The sequence below is a fragment of the Neoarius graeffei genome, chromosome 7 (genome assembly GCF_027579695.1).
Source record: "Neoarius graeffei isolate fNeoGra1 chromosome 7, fNeoGra1.pri, whole genome shotgun sequence".
NCBI lineage: Eukaryota > Metazoa > Chordata > Actinopteri > Siluriformes > Ariidae > Neoarius > Neoarius graeffei.
Genome location: NC_083575.1, coordinates 88,246,240 through 88,263,682, shown reverse-complemented (window position 1 = coordinate 88,263,682; position 17,443 = coordinate 88,246,240). Strand labels below are relative to the sequence as shown.

The 17,443-nt window shown below is 42.3% G+C and overlaps 1 protein-coding gene across 1 annotated transcript; it reads right to left on the bottom strand.

Annotated features, from left to right (window-relative positions):
• Positions 1-11,460: 11,460 nt before the first annotated feature.
• Positions 11,461-13,796, bottom strand: LOC132888942 (putative nuclease HARBI1). The gene is given in 5 exon segments (XM_060925030.1): positions 11,461-11,509; positions 12,133-12,550; positions 12,743-12,854; positions 13,058-13,173; positions 13,262-13,796. Coding segments are annotated over 5 exon segments (1,125 nt in total). The 5' UTR covers positions 13,692-13,796.
• Between the last annotated feature and the right edge of the window lie 3,647 nt (positions 13,797-17,443).

Below are 17,443 nucleotides of genomic sequence, written 5' to 3'. Positions count from 1 at the left end.
GCCTTCTTAATGCATTTGACACCATCAACCAGTAAAGAGTAAATAATAAAAATACAGTAAATAACCCTGTTCGACAACTGTAGTAATCTATATTATGTCAAGAACCACTCAACTAAGTAAAGAGAAATAACAGTCAGTCAGTCATTACTTTAAGACACGAAGTGTCTTTTAGTTAATTAAAATAAAGAAAAAACATCGAATTTGAAGGTGTTTCCAAACTTTTGACTGGTACTACTATGTAAAATCCCTACAGAAAAGTATGGTAAACCCAAAAACATATTTCTTGTTTAAATCACTGCAAACTTTTGTAAACTATTAAACAGAATGTTTTTGTTATATTTACAACAATGTGATTATAATCAAATTTATTTGTTAAAACTTCAAATATTGGTAACAAAAACAGAGAAATACTGTAATACTCATAACAAAAGAATTTTGTTAATTTGACATGCAGTTGTTTTTAAAAATACAAAAAATATATGTAAGTCACTTTACAAGTTTCTGCTGTACTTTGAACATGACTGATGAAACGAGGCAAATTGAGGCAGGCCTAATAAAAATGTTTTCACAAAACAATTTATTGTGAGGTTGCCTATTTATATATAAAAAATATAGGCTACAATTGTCATGACATTGTGTTTATAATTTTAGGCTCAATAAAGGGCACTATTTTTGACTTCTTTATAGAAGGCAGAACAGCCTACCTTGTATGCTTTATGTTTCTTTTAGTCTTTAATTTTTAATGTAGTGCTTAGCCTACTGGTTTTCTATTTATATTTATAAAAATAATCATTTGAGCATCGTAAAAGGGGCGTGGGGTGAACTGATGGAGTGACGTTACAAGTGGGCTATGGACATAGTGCTGATAGGGTGCAGCAAACACCACATTTTTAACAGTATCATTATCACAGGCTAAGCAACCTAACAGTGCCTCTAACCACATACTTGTACTTTTATGTTCTCTCATTGGGCACTAAGTCAGCCTAACTTTGATTTTTAATTTTGAATTTAAAAGTGCTGGAGCTCGTCTCTGATTGGATAATGGCTGGAGGAGCGGGAGTAGAATGCCAATGCTGCAGCGTCACTAACGAGTGAGCCAGCAATACCTACCTTCTTTTAGAGTGGAGAACAGAGGAGTCGAGCAGAAATCTTCGGAGCACTTTGTCATTTTAAAAGTTTTTAGGACAAGTCTACAATTTAAACAAGTTTTTGGAGGGTCTGTGGCTGTTCAATTCGAAAATTGAAAGTTTGCACGGGAAGCTTCACATTGTGCTACTTTTTTTCAAGACCAAATGAAAATGTGCTGAAAGCACATGGTGTAAGCTACTGTAGCACCCGTCAATATTTAAGACTAGATCAATTCATGATAACTTAGGCTAGTTCAGCTGAAAAGCACAGGCAAACAACTTGAAATCCTAAAAATGATCACCTGTGTCTTTTGTAAAAAGAAATTGGTTACATTAAGAGGCTATGTACCTACATTGCAGAGTGCATAGGAATGAGCCTCATTGTCTTTTCAAATGTGCTGGCGCCAACTGTAGTACAACCCCAATTCCAAAAAAAAGTTGGGACAAAGTACAAATTGTAAATAAAAACGGAATGCAATGATGTGGAAGTTTCAAAATTCCATATTTTATTCAGAATAGAACATAGATGACATCAAATGTTTAAACTGAGAAAATGTATCATTTAAAGAGAAAAATTAGGCAATTTTAAATTTCATGACAATAACACATCTCAAAAAAGTTGGGACAAGGCCATGTTTACCACTGTGAGACATCCCCTTTTCTCTTTACAACAGTCTGTAAACGTCTGGGGACTGAGGAGACAAGTTGCTCAAGTTTAGGGATAGGAATGTTAACCCATTCTTGTCTAATGTAGGATTCTAGTTGCTCAACTGTCTTAGGTCTTTTTTGTCGTATCTTCCGTTTTATGATGCGCCAAATGTTTTCTATGGGTGAAAGATCTGGACTGCAGGCTGGCCAGTTCAGTACCCGGACCCTTCTTCTATGCAGCCATGATGCTGTAATTGATGCAGTATGTGGTTTGGCATTGCCATGTTGGAAAATGCAAGGTCTTCCCTGAAAGAGACGTCGTCTGGATGGGAGCATATGTTGCTCTAGAACCTGGATATACCTTTCAGCATTGGTGTCTTTCCAGATGTGTAAGCTGCCCATGCCACACGCACTAATGCAACCCCATACCATCAGAGATGTAGGCTTCTGAACTGAGCACTGATAACAACTTGGGTCGTCCTTCTCCTCTTTAGTCCGAATGACACGGGGGCCCTGATTTCCATAAAGAACTTCAAATTTTGATTTGTCTGACCACAGAACAGTTTTCCACTTTGCCACAGTCCATTTTAAATGAGCCTTGGCCCAGAGAAGACGTCTGCGCTTCTGGATCATGTTTAGATATTTAGATACAGCTTCTTCTTTGAACTATAGAGTTTTAGCTGGCAACGGCGGATGGCACGGTGAATTGTGTTCACAGATAATGTTCTCTGGAAATATTCCTGAGCCTATTTTGTGATTTCCAATACAGAAGCATGCCTGTATGTGATGCAGTGCCGTCTAAGGGCCCGAAGATCACGGGCACCCAGTATGGTTTTCCGGCCTTGACCCTTACGCACAGAGATTCTTCCAGATTCTCTGAATCTTTTGATGATATTATGCACTGTAGATGATGATCTGTTCAAACTCTTTGCAATTTTACACTGTCGAACTCCTTTCTGATATTGCTCCACTATTTGTTGGCGCAGAATTAGGGGGATTGGTGATCCTCTTCCCATCTTTACTTCTGAGAGCCGCTGCCACTCCAAGATGCTCTTTTTATACCCAGTCATGTTAATGATCTATTGCCAATTGACCTAATGAGTTGCAATTTGGTCCTCCAGCTGTTCCTTTTTTGTACCTTTAACTTTTCCAGCCTCTTATTGCCCCTGTCCCAACTTTTTTGAGACGTGTTGCTGTCATGAAATTTCAAATGAGCCAATATTTGGCATGAAATTTCAAAATGTCTCACTTTCGACATTTGATATGTTGTCTATGTTCTATTGTGAATACAATATCAGTTTTTGAGATTTGTAAATTATTGCATTCCGTTTTTATTTACAATTTGTACTTTGTCCCAGCTTTTTTGGAATTGGGGTTGTAAAACATTTACCACTTACTCAGTTTTCAAGGGCCATTTTTATCGTGCGCACAATGCACCTGCACAGCAAGCTGCTCCTGAAGCTGTTGTTGTGGATTTCAGACGCGCAGTTTCATTATGTGCCCACCATTTTCACACGGTGAAAGAGCCAGTCTCTCACTTAAATGATCATATTGGAGAGGGCAGGTCTGTGTCATGTCCAGTAAGTGGTTGTAAGAACGTGTTTACAAAAAAGTCATAATTTACTTCTCACTTGTGTAGGAAGCATAAAGCATACTCTCCTGATAGTATTGATGACATGTAAAGGGAAACTTGCCCTCAGCCCCCAAAAGTAATTGCCAGTACAGATGATTCAGAAAACACACATGAAGCCATGCCAACAACAAGTGCAGCCAGTGATATACCAGAGAATGATGGTCAGTCTTCTCAGAAACATGTGTCTCTTTTACCTTAAACTGCAAGGACAACTGCTTATTCCTGCCTCTATGATACAGACTATTGTTGAGGAAATGCAAAATGTGCATGAGTTAGGTCAAGCCTACACAATAACTAAAGTAAGTTCTTTATTAAAAAATGATGAGCCTATCAGATGAAGCAGTCACTAAAATCTGTGAATGCATTAAAGAATCAGATTTGTTCTCTGCCTGTCATCTGGGACAATTAAGAACAACATACACCAGAAATTAGACATTCGCCAAAATGTTTAAATATACAGAACCCCAAGAAGTGGCATTAGGAATGGATGTAAACATGAAAAAAAAAATTGCTTACTACATACCAGTGGCAGAAACTCTGAAGAGCTTTTTACAGGTCACATTTACGGAGGAATACACAGTCACAACAGTTTTGAGATCCTGATGTAGAGGTTTTTACGGATTTATATGATGGACAAAATTTCAAAAGTCACCAGTTCTTTCATGAAAACCCTGAAAGCCTCAAACTGATTTTGTACCAAGAGTCATTTGAAGTTGTGAATCCCCTGGGTTCTGCTAAAAAGATGCACAAAGTTCTTGCAGTCTATCTTTCATTTGCAAATTTACCCATTCATTTGCGTTCAAATACTGATATGTTTTTAGTCTTGTTGTGTGTTGAGAATGACTTTAAGCATTTTGGGATAGCCAAAGTTTTCTCAGTTGTTGGCAGATCTGAAATCCTTGGAGACAGATGGAATAAATGTAGATGGAGAAATAGTAAAAGGGGGTCTTTACTGCATTGCTGGGGATAACTTGGGTTCTCATTGCACAGGTGGGTTTACAGAGAGCTTCAGCTGCTCTCGATATTTTTGCAGGTACTGTGAAATCACGAGAAGTGAGTTTGAGGCTGATCTGAATGCCTGTGGTCTTCCACGCACCCCGGAGATTTATGACGCTGCTGTTGCTGATCTCCAGGCTGAAAACATACAAGGCGTCAGAGGAATAAAGCTAAACTCTATCTTTAATACCCTTGAGTCTTTTCACGTATCCCAGCCTGGTCTCCCGCCTTGTTTAGGTCATGACCTCTTTGAAGGAGTCTTGTCATATGATCTAGCACTGTACCTGAAGAACATTATAAAAAAGAAAAAAAATGCTTCACATACTCACTCTTAAACAGGCGGATCAAACAGTTTAAGTACAAAGGATCTGAAGCACTCACAAAGCCATGTGCTGTCAAACCTGATGGAGCCAAGTTATTAGGGCAAGCTATTCAAAACTGGAACCTTTTGAGATTGCTACCAGTTTTGATTGGTGACAAAGTGCAAAACCATGAAGATGAAGTATGGCAGTTAGTTCTCCAGCTAAAAGACATTGTGGATCTTATTTGTGCTCAGAACATTTCCTTGTCCCAGATAGCATATCTTGACATTTTGATCCAAGAGTATTTGGAGATGAGAAAGATGTTGTTTCCTGTAATTCAACTAAAACCCAAGCACCACTATTTGCGCCATTATTCAGCACTGTTGTTGAAATTTGGTCCATTGATAAGGTTATGGACGCTTAGGTTTGACAGTAAACACACTTATTTTTAAAAGATGTGCCAGACACTTGAGAAACTTCAAAAACATTTGTCAAACTTTGTCATAGCATCATCAGATGTATCAGGCATATCTTTTAGCTGGGCAAGAATGCAGTAAACTACTGCAAGTTAAGGACAGCTGTGCGTTTTATCCCAACCTCTACAGTGACACTATTAAACATGCAGTCAGGGAGTTAGCCTTTTCAGAAACCAATACCACAGTTGCCACAGACATTCAGTACAAGGGCACTGCATATAAAAAAGGACAGTTTCTTGTGTACAGAAATGCTGAGTATATGGAGTTTGGTGAACTAATACTCATCTTGATTCAAAATGACACATCTGTTTATGTTTTGATGGATATCCACAAAGGCATCTTCCTCTCAGAATACCATCTGTATTCTGTGACAAAGGATAGTCTTGGGTTACAGTGTATCAACATTAATGACCTTCCCGATTTCTATCCTTTGGTATCATACATTCTTGATGGATACCAAGTCATTCCTCTAAAATACAGAGTATTGTGGCAAAATAAAGGCCAATTAAAGCTCACTTCTCACATTAATATAAGTCCCTGCATGTCCCTGCTCTGGTAAGTGTATGTACTGTATATTTTTTCTGTTGTGTTTGAAGGTGGGATTTCTTCTTCAGTGCAAATATGAGTGACTCAGAGCGAACCTTCCTAGATGTCGCCATCATGGAAATCCTACCAGAACTTCAAGCAGTAAACAAAAACATCCTGCAAGAACACGTGGAGTCCATTGGAGTCGAAACGTATGATGATCTACGCTCCATAACGGAGGCTGATTTGATGACAGCATTTAAGACCTGTACAAGCCAGAAACCTTCTTTCTGTTTGGAAATGGAAATGTAAGTAAAAACACCACACCAACACAACACACAACTATTCAAAATCAAAAGCAGACATGGACATTGTGTAATATTGTACAGTGTGAACCAGAATCTTATTTTTTTTGTCATTTAAAGACCAAGCTCCCGAGAACAGCTCACTATCACCTGTGGAAGCCTCACCTACCCAATCGCGGTCATCGCTCTGTTTCACCCCGAAGTTTTTCGTCAACCTCCTCCAGCAGGCCAGAACTTGACACACAGTGGGATGACAACTTTGGAATTCTATGGAGTAAATTTCCTGAGGAAGTGATGCAATTTTTGGAAAGGGGAAAAAGGCCAGGCCCAAGACTGAGGAGGCAAATGGTCCAGATTGTTGTGACTGCGATGATGAAAAAAATGCCCTCATGTAGGTAAAAAGCATTCGACTCACATTGCAAAAAAAAAAAAAAAATGGTGGAAAAATATCCCAATTCTCTAAAAGACGTAAAAGAGGGCGATATTGTTGGAACAGGCTACCATTCCCTTGTCAAACAGTTGCAAAACAGAATTGAAAATGCAAGGCGCACTTCAACACCCAAAGTAAGAAAAAGAAAACATCAGGCTGATGACTCGGACACAGACGAGATCCCATTAGAAGAGAGAGCAGCAATCCAGGACACTTATGGATGCATTAAATGGAATGTAAAATTTCTGCCCCATGAAGAAACTCGAGAGCCAACAGCAAAAGATGGAAAAACTCAAGGTGATGTTCCAACACTCTGATGCCAATCCAGAGGAGGTAAGATGTCTAATGAAGTCCACTTTTTACACACAGCATCAACATGTCAACCAGGGGAAAAGTATCAAATGCCTTAGAGAGGAGTGGCCGTTTTTGTTTGATGAACTGGGCATGTCAGTCCATTTCAAGGAACTCACTGGGATTGACCTCAAAGAGACATTCACATGGAATTTGGATTTGAAGGGGAAAAGGCTTCTCAGCTACATGACCACAGTTGGTGTCAGCAAGAGCAAGAAGTTCCTTCAGACTTATGTAAGGCTTCAGAGGATGAGGGGACAGCAGAGTGGCTGCTCAGATGATGTGAAAGAGATGCTTCTGCTTAGCTACTTTGAGAAGAAGGAGGAGTCCATGTTCTTCCATGTAGAAGATACATGTCTGGCAGAAGAGGTCCAACTGGAGCAAGTGCCTCTGACACCCACTATTGTTGTCTGTGGTAAGTCTGTTTCATGTCTCTCTCTCTCTCTCTTTTTTTTATTGCGGGCTGCACGATTATGGCCAAAATGATCACAATTATTTTGATCAATATTGAGATCACAATGAATTATCATGATTATTTGTTGATTTTAACCAAAACAAATTTTGTCATATAGGCTAATTATAACTGCTTTCGCATCCATATTGTGCTACATTCCTGTTAATGTACAAATATGTGCATCAAAATAAAATAGGTCCTATGGTGATGCTCTAAAGAGGCTCGCTTCAATGGATGCCTGAGCATTTCTTGGCCCTCATACATTCATTGTATGGAACTTTATGATGTTTTTTTTAAGTGGTCAAAGAGGTTTGTTGTATTGCTTTGTGGCGGCAACACAACTTTACACCATTCTTTGCATATGACCTGTTCTTGTTTTGTGTCACTTGCCTTGAACCCAAAATGCTTCCAAACAATGGATGACGATCTGATTCTCGGGACAAGCCCCTCAGCCTCGCCCTCTGCTACGTTAGACATTTTTTTGTTTTCTTTGTTAAGATAGTTTATCGCCTTGCGACCATCACCGACTGCTATCTGTTGAGGAATTTTCCCCACATTACTCTGTCTCCTGTGCCTGTCTACATCTAGAAACTAAGCTGCGTGGTGCAGGGAACAACTCTGATTGGCTCCTGGAGGCACGTGATCAGACAATGGTTTACGCATTGACTTCTATGGGTATCCAGATCAGTGGGGTTTATGGAGCGCTAGATTGGCTTCACAAAAAAAAAAACCTTGATACGGAGTGTTCTATGAACGGAATGGCGCATTTTAAATATCACTCGATCACATGAATTTGATCGTGGGAAGCCAGAATCGTGGTCGTGATTAAAATTTGATTAATTGTGCAGCCCTAACTGTTCATAGAATTTGTCATGTGAGTGCAGCGCTTATTAATATAACCTGTTAAATTATTTGTTCATAGGACAGTCCTGCTATTCCTCAACAAGGTACATGCTGAGTCTGGATCGGAACCTTATCAACACAAACATCTCCTCCTTCATTTCTGCACTTTGCCTCATGTTTGAGAGCTACTACTGTTTCAACATGCATTATCCATCTGAGCTGGCTTCAACTCTGGAGTTTCTTCAAAGATGAGTAAACATGGCTTAATCATTTCTCAGACCTGGGACTCTGGGACCTGGAGTCTGGCTCCAAGGTCCCAGTCTTAATCCGGACCTTAACTAAGGCTGGGACCCAGACTGGGACTCAAGACCGAGAGTCAGACCCAAACTAAGAGCCGGACTCAAGCCCGTTCTTAGTCTGGGTCTGACTCTCGGCCTTGGCTCTGGGTGTGGCCTGAGTCTTGATCTTGGAGTCTCGGCCGGGCTTGGACCCGGACTGTTTATACTGTGTGTGTGTGTGTGTGTGTGTGTGTGTGTGTGTGTGTGTGTGTGTGTGTGTGTGTGTGTGTATACACAGTATCTCACAAAAGTGAGTACACCCCTCACATTTTTGCAAATATTCTGTTATATCTTTTCATGGGATAACACTATAGAAATGAAACTTTGATGCAACTTAAAGCAGTCAGTGTACAGCTTGTATAACAGTATAGATTTATTGTCCTCTGAGAATAACTCAACATACTGTACAGCCATTAATGTCAAAACAGCTGGCAACAAACGTGAGTACACCCCACAGCAAATATGCCCCAATTGTGCCCAAACGATCAATGTTTTGTGTGAGCACCATTATTATGCACTGCCTTAAAGGGCTCCTGACAGCAAAATTATGCTCTAAAATAGGTTTCTGTAATAAAACTACAAACACCACTGATCACTTTCATGATAGAACTAACCACCAACAGAACGAAATCAGTAGATTTGTCTTTGTGCGAAGTTGCGTCAATCTGGCCAAGCGCTAAGCTGCTGTCAGTGGCCACCATATTTGCTGTGACATCACATGCAGAACGACTGCTCGGCCTTCAAGGCAGCTATGGCCAACAAAACAGAGCGATTTTCTGACCAGTCTTCAGAAACTGAGGCCCTTTTTGAGGTTGACACTGGACATGTCGGATTACATGAAGACGAAGCAGTGGGTGGCATTTTGCCTTATCGTTTTGAGCCGTATCTGGACAATTTGCCTGCAGAAGGCGAGATTTCCGACTCGGACACAGACGACAACGGGCCCAATGCAGAGGACGTCATGATCCCAGCTGACATCGGGAGGCTCCAAAACACTGAATGGTAATATAATAATAATAATAATAATAATAATAATAATAATAATAGATCTAGTTCTCTGGGGGGGGGGGCATGTGGACAATATTATCGCACTGATTTCCTTTTAAAAAAATATGCTCTCTTGAAAGTTCATGGTCTTTTAGATTTGGGCCGTTTCTCACATTTTTGTTTGATAAGAATAAAAACTTCTATGAACTGATGAAATTTAGAACTAGACCTTATAGGCATGTTAGGCCTATAAGGTCCAGCCAACACGGTATTGCAGCGGAACTGTGGCAGAACTTTGAATCATGAACAAATTCACCTATTGCTATTATTTACTAGTAAATATCTCATTACAAGATGGAGATCTACACCAAAAAATCATCAATCAACAACTAATCAAACAAGTGTCACATGTCTGCCAGAGGCCCACCCGTCATTGGGAGTCCACATGTCCCGTGTCCGGCGCACTTTGTTTTGCCTGCTCTTCGCATCTGATGGGATCCTTGGGAAAGGTATACAGACTATACCCGGCTTCCCTGGGCCCTGTACTACGAACGGAGGTTAACCTACCCAGAAGTAACCCAGGGTTCCCCCGCTAAACCGGGGTTGACAAAACCTGGTTATCTTGTTTGGGGTTAAACGGTACTACAACACCAGTTATGAAGTTGATTTGTTGAACCTGTGTTAACCTAATCAGGGTTAATGCGCGTTCACGTTAAAGGGGAGGTTATCAGCACAAATCACCACTGTTCACAATGGCACGGTCACCGTACTTCACGGAGGAAGAATGCGCGGTTATAATGGAAAGCTACGAGGAGTTCAAAACAACATTAAGAACAAAATCGAACACAGTGGCTGCCAATAAGGAGCGGCAAGCATGTTGGCAACAAATTGCCGATCGGGTAAATGCGTAAGTACATTCTCCCTTCTACATGTTCCAGAACAGAAGTATAGGATGAGAGAAAGCTTCATGATCAATCACAAGTCACAGAAAATGGTCCTTCGACGTGGCCCCAGTCATATATAGCTTGTTTAATGTCCGAAAAATCCTGAATAAAATTTGGTATGGTAAATTCATGGAGTAGCCTACTTAAGCTGATATGTGCACATGAGTCACATGAATTAGGATGACTGACTGTTCAGTCCCTTTGACTAAGTTGGTTTATGTCCTGTGAACATTTCAGAGGCAACAGCAGTGCCAAACGCACCTGGCAACAGGTGAAAATGAAGTATAAAAACATCATTCATAATGGTAAGTGTGTGTGTGTGTGTGTGTGTGTGTGTGTGTGTGTGAGGCATATATAATGAAAAGATGCTTGTCTTTCACAGCCAACAAGAAAAAGGTGGCCGCCAGGTGCACGGGAGGAGGGAGGGCACCAGAAGCCCTTACCGTGGCCGAGGAGTTGGCACTCGCCAACAATAGCGGTAGGCCAATCATGGAGGGGGTAGAAGGAGGCCTACAATCCACTTCTGGTGCTGTGGAAATGTCCACCCTCTACATGCGGGGTAATATGGCATTCAAGTTCCATGTAAGAAGTGTGTTTTCTCGTTCATCAGTGGCATGTCTTATGTGTTGTGTGTACAGTTGAAGGAAGCAATCTGGAGACCATCCAGCCACCACAGCCTATACCCGGCTCCAGTGAGCCTCCGGCTGAGGTACCTGTAATAGCTAACATTGCATGCATTATGTCGTGTTCATAAATTATGTAGGTGCAGCCTATGATTTATGTATGTTCTCTCAGGAGGAAGATGAGGAGACCCTCACGGCCAAATCCAACACCCACATGCAGGTTGAAAGACTCTACCACTGCTACTATATGCTGTGTCAATATTCTAGGACGGTGCCCCATTACTCTTCAGCAGTACTGCATTTGAAGTGTGACTTGTATCAATGATGCAATCAGTCTGTGTGCTTGTGTTCCTTTGTAGGAGGAGTTGGAGCTGCCCCTGTCCCCTCCTGAGGCTTCCCTGCCAGGGACGTCACAAAGTACAGTTTCTTCCTCTTCGGTCCATCATTGCCGACTGTTATGCATACTAGGCTAATATGTTCATTCTGGGGTGGGGGTTCTGTAGGCCAGAGTGGACAATGTGCGCAGCCTATACAAGAAAATGTTACAGCTAGACTGCAGAAAAAAAGAGGCTGCAAATTCGCAAACTTCTCATCTCATCTCATTATCTCTAGCCGCTTTATCCTTCTACAGGGTCGCAGGCAAGCTGGAGCCTATCCCAGCTGACTACGGGCGAAAGGCGGGGTACACCCTGGACAAGTCGCCAGGTCATCACAGGGCTGACACATAGACACAGACAACCATTCACACTCACACCTACGGTCAATTTAGAGTCACCAGTTAACCTAACCTGCATGTCTTTGGACTGTGGGGGAAACCGGAGCACCCGGAGGAAACCCACGCGGACACAGGGAGAACATGCAAAATCCGCACAGAAAGGCCCTTGCCGGCCCCGGGGCTCGAACCCAGGACCTTCTTGCTGTGAGGCGACAGCGCTAACCACTACACCACCGTGCCGCCCAAATTCGCAAACTTGAACTAGAAATTGAAAAGTTGGAGCATGAGAAGAAGGTATTAGTACATTGTGTGTGTGTGTGTGTGTGTGTGTGTGTGTGTAAGCAAGCATTCATTTGGCTTTTCTGTCTTTTCTTTTCAGGAACGGGAAAACTTGAATGAATGAATAAATAAATAAATAAATAAATAAATAAATACAGTAGGAATGAGTGGTGATTTTGGCTTTTCTTTATTTTGTGTTACTAGCTGAAAAATTGGCTCGTGATGGCCTCTCTCACTGAACGGTCTGTGGGATGGTCCAGGGTCATGGGGTCAACAACATCGGGGGGTGAGGGAACATAATTGGGAACCCTTTCTTCTCTGATGGTGGCTATGTTATGCAGTACCACACATGCCGCTGTTATTTGACAGACCTTCTCTGGCCTCACACGCAGGCCTTTTAGGCAGGCAAACCAAGCCTTCAATATGCCGAACGTGATCTCAATTTGTGCTCTTGTAACACTGTGGGCATGATTGAAGGCTCTCTGGGCCCTTGTTTGAGGGTCTGCGAATGGTGTCAGGAGGTGTTTCAAGCATGGGTATCCACGGTCCCTGAGCAGGATACCATCAGATCGCCCTTGTATGAAATGAAGAGAAATGTAGTTAGTGTCAAACAACTGTAAGATGCTCACTATTCTTTACTTAAGGAATACCATGAAGTTTGAGTAGGGACGTCTGTGGTATTTTAGCTCTTGTTTCTGTATTGTCCTGATATCTTTTTGATGCAGGATGATTTGTGTTTTAAGGATTAGATGTAGGATTATCTTACCTTCCTCGAATCCCGCAGCTAGTGAGGATTCTCTAAATATGCGGGAATCGTGGACAGACCCTGGACATCTTGCATCCAGGCTGGTTATCATCGACTGGTGGTCACATGTCATCTAAGAACATCAAACATTTGTGCAAGGACAGGGGATATGACTGAGGTACAAGCACACTGTTACCCCTGCAAATGAGGAACAACACCAACCCATGTGGAGGACAAAACATCACCTAACACAAAATGGGACCAGTACTGACAGGTTGATTTGAGGTATGGACATGACCTATTTGAATGTGGGCCTATATGAAGTAGACCTTTTACCTGTACGTTGATGGTATGGAAGGATTTTCTATTCACATAATCCGCCTCATGCTCTCCCAGGGGTGCACTGATGCGGATGTGAGTGCAGTCAATGGCTCCTATTACTCTTGGGAAACCTGTATATTTTGTTAGTCATATCAATTGTCAGTCACAATTGTCTCTATGAGAGTAGGCAAACAGACACAATTTGATATTAGTAATTACCTGCGATTGCATAAAACCCTTCTTTGATCTGAAGTGCGGTTAAATGCCCAGGGAACACGACAAATGCATTCATCAGTTTGTTTAGGGCAAGTACCACTTTGCGAATCATACGACAGACCGTGTTCTTACTGAGGTTTTCAGCATCACCGACGGAATACATATATTGTCCACTGGCAAAGTAACGCAATGACAAGCACATAATTTGCTCGATTGTGAGGGCCTGGCTTCGGCGGGTTACACTGCAGACGCCTGCCTTGATCAGCTGGCAAAGGTAACGAATTCCCTCAGCTGAGCATCTATATCGTTCATAAAGCACATCGTCCGGGTATGCCAGCGGATTCTGGCGGTCTCTAAATACCCTCGCCCTCCGGAGAGAGCCCCTCACAATCTGCGCTCCGATATCACACGGGTCATCCAGGTACGCTGGCATTGTCTCTAGAGGAAATGTCGGTGGAGAGGTGGTGTTTAAAAAGGGTGTGGTTAATCGGAAACCTCAGGTTAACCAAGAACATAACCTGAGACGAGCAGGTTTGAGATGCAGCGTAAATTGCCATGGCAACATACCTCAGTCTGAACATAGCCAACTTTCGTAGTATGGGTTAATCGGGAATTTACGCTGCACGTGATCAAGTTACTCTCGAAGTTACCCTGGTAAGCCAGAAAACCCGCTTCGTAGTACAGGGCCCTGGTGTTTGAGCAAAATCCAGCCACACAACGAGCAGGCATATTCACCAAAATAAATGACTCAGATGCAAAAGTATTCACTTGCAAAGCACTGGTGAACAACAAGTTGAGAAAATGTGTCAGTGGTTCTGCATGTGACGTCATATCCGCCTTCTTCCTCGGCCGTGGGTTGGCTCACTATGATATCGATTTATCTGTGTGGCGGGCCATTCAAAACGATGTTTGTTACTATTCTGTCGTGCAATGTGTGAAGTATATATATGTCATTTTATTCAACTCAATATGGCTGAAATTAACAATTTAACATATTTTTTGCTGTCAGGAGCCCTTTAACCCCTATGGGCTTGAAATTCACCAGAGCTGCACAGGTTTCTACCGGAATCCTCTCCCACACTCTTTCATGATGACATCACAGAGCTGGTGGATGTTAGACACCTTGTTCTTGTCCACCTTCCGCTTAAGGATGTGCCACAGGTACTCAAATGGGTTTAGGTACTTAGCCAGTCCATCTCCTTTATCTTCAGTTTCCTAAACAAGGTAGTTGTCATCTTGGAGGTGTGTTTAGGGTCATTATCATGCTGTAAAACTGCCATGCCATGCATGCGGCCCAGTTTCCAAAGAGAGGGAATCATGCTTTGCTTGGAATTCATGTTTCCCTCTATGAACCACAACTCCCCAGTGCCAGCAGCACTCATGCAGCTTTAGACCATGATGCTAACACTACCATGCTTGACTTTAGGCAAGGGACAATTGTATTGGTGCTCCTCACCAGGGTGCCACAACACACACTGGACACAAGTTGATCTTGGTCTCATGTCCTAAGCAGTTCAAGAACATGGATTACTGGAACCATGTCGTGTGGTTTGATGAGACCAAGATAAACTTGCTCAGATGGTGTCCAGCATGTGTGGCAGCACCCTGGTAAGCACCAAGACAACTGTCCCATGCCTAAAGTCAAACATGGTAGTGGTAGCATCATGGTCTAGGGCTGTATGAGTGCTACTGGCACTGGTGAGCTGTGGTTCATAGAGGAACATGAATTCCAAGCAGAGCATGAATCTGGGCCACATGGCATAGCAGTTTTACAGCATGATAATGACTCTAAATACACCTCCAAGATAACTGCCTTGTTGAGGAAGCTGAAGATAAAGGTCTGGCCAAGTACCTAAAACCCATTTGAGCACCTGTGGTGCATCCTTAAGCGGAAGGTGGAAGAGAGCAAGGTGTCTAACATCCACCAGCTCCATGATGTCATCATGAAGGAGTATGGGAGAGGATTCCAATAGAAACTTGTGCAGCTCTGGTGAATTTCAAGCCCATAGGTCAGGGGTCGGCAAGTAACTTTGGCAGTGGGCCAGTATTTTTCTTAATGGATGTACTATTAGGCCAACTCAACCCGCTGCTACACGAGAATATATACTAGCCTAGAACTAAAAATAGCCTAATGATAATAAACCATGATGGGCCCATTGGTTGTCTATTTGAAGAATTTCAAGAATTTGTTTTATCCCCTCTTTCAATATCATTGTGAATAGTAGGATAGAATTAATAGAAACAATTAATTAATGATTTACTGAATCTCTGATAACAACCTCAGCCTTCCACTTGGGATATTAAGTCTGTCTTAGCATAGCGTATAGTCTATTTTTATTTCGAAGCAGAGTGTAACGTAGCCTATTTTTATTTCAAAGTAGCCTGTTTGACCCACCTCACAATGTTACAATGTTTATAAATTGTTGCTGGGGAAAATGTCATTGTCAAGGAGTCTAAAGAGGAAAGTTGACAGCGAAAACAGAGCCTATAAACCGGAATGGAGAGACAATTTTGCATTCATCACAAATGGAAAGTCTGTGTGTCTCAACAAAGTTGTCGTGGTTTGTAAAGAGTATGGGCGTTTTCACATTGCACACGGTAGCCGCACCGCCGTACGCTCAACTCCAGCATGGACTGGTCTGCTCTGGCTCTGGGGAAACAATTGAGCCCAATGGGGTTTAGCGTACAGCGGTGCGGCTACCGCGTGCAATGTGAAAGCGCCCTATAACGTCCGACGGGATCACGAAAGGAAGCATGGCTCCTTCAAGGTTGCTTATCCGCTCTAGTCTGAGGCACGAAAGTGCAAAATTGAAGCGCTGACAGGCAGGGTTATGCGCAGAATAGCAGGCTAGAAATTGAAATTAAGTATGATGAAATAAATCATGCAGAAAAAAAATGCTGTTGCCCTGTTCTTTCTCATCTGATTAGGCATCATCAGTCCGTTTAATAAATAGGCCTAGGATATTTGTAGATGTTGGGGAAAAACGATGGAAAAAAGCGTGAGACCAGAAAAATTTGACAGTCCAAAAAAAATTGCCGGTGGGCCAGTTTTGGCCCGCCGGCCGCCTGTTGCCGACCCATGCCATAGGGGTTAAGGCAGTGCATAATAATTGTGCTCACACAAAATATTGATAGTTTGGGCACAATTAGGGCATATTTGCTGTGGGGTGTACTCACTTTTGTTGCCAGCTGTTTAGACATGGCTGTATGTTGAGTTATTTTCAGAGGACAATAAATCTATACTGTTATTAAGTTAGTCAGTGTATAGCTTGAAGTTGCAAAAATGTGGTGTACTCACTTTTGTGAGATACTGTGTGTGTGTGTGTGTGTGTGTGTACACTGATCAATTAAAATGCTTAATATGCTTTAATGTGCTTTTATTCTACAGGTGTTTTTTCACGATAAACCCAGAAAAAGGAACCAAAGTAGAGAATAAGAACTCGAAGCGCCGTCTCAATCAGTGCGTTTACATGCACATAGAGAAAATCGAATTTCTGCCGTAGCTCGACTGAAATCGAAGTTCTAAATGCCATGGAAACACCTTAGCTCGGCTGAAATCGAACCGAACTGGATTTCTCGTAATTGAGCTACGCGACCTAGATTATGCGATTGTAGCCGAGCTACTTAGTGCATGTAAACCCTATCGAGCTACGTAGTCGAGCTACTTACTTCAGCACTGCCCCTTCCGGAAGTGACGAGACCACAAGCGGGAAACACAACAGCCTCGGTTGACATGACAACAGTAGTAGTAGCGAGCAGCAGAAGCGGTCAGGAGGAACAAGGAGAACGAACATCGTCGTTCTTCTTGTGAACACAGAACTGATAACTTTGTTTATACTCTTGAATAGCTCTTCTTCATGACGACAATCGGAAGTGTACCAACACGATGGGGCATGTAGCGCCACCTGTGGCTCGGGTGCACAATGTACCTCACACAATAGCTCGATTTCCTTGTGTGCATGTAGGATTGGATTTCTCTGGCACCCCTGCTGGGACCCTTTGCTCGATTACCGACAGCAGCTCGATTTGGATGTGCATGTAAACGCACTGAATGTGAACCCTCAAGTCCTCACCCGATACAGGATCCTGATACAGGATCTTGCCAATCACGAGTGGTGTTAAGCCTAAATATGGACTCTTTCTGTGGACTCTGACTGTTTGAGAAGAGGTACTTTTAGCTTTCGC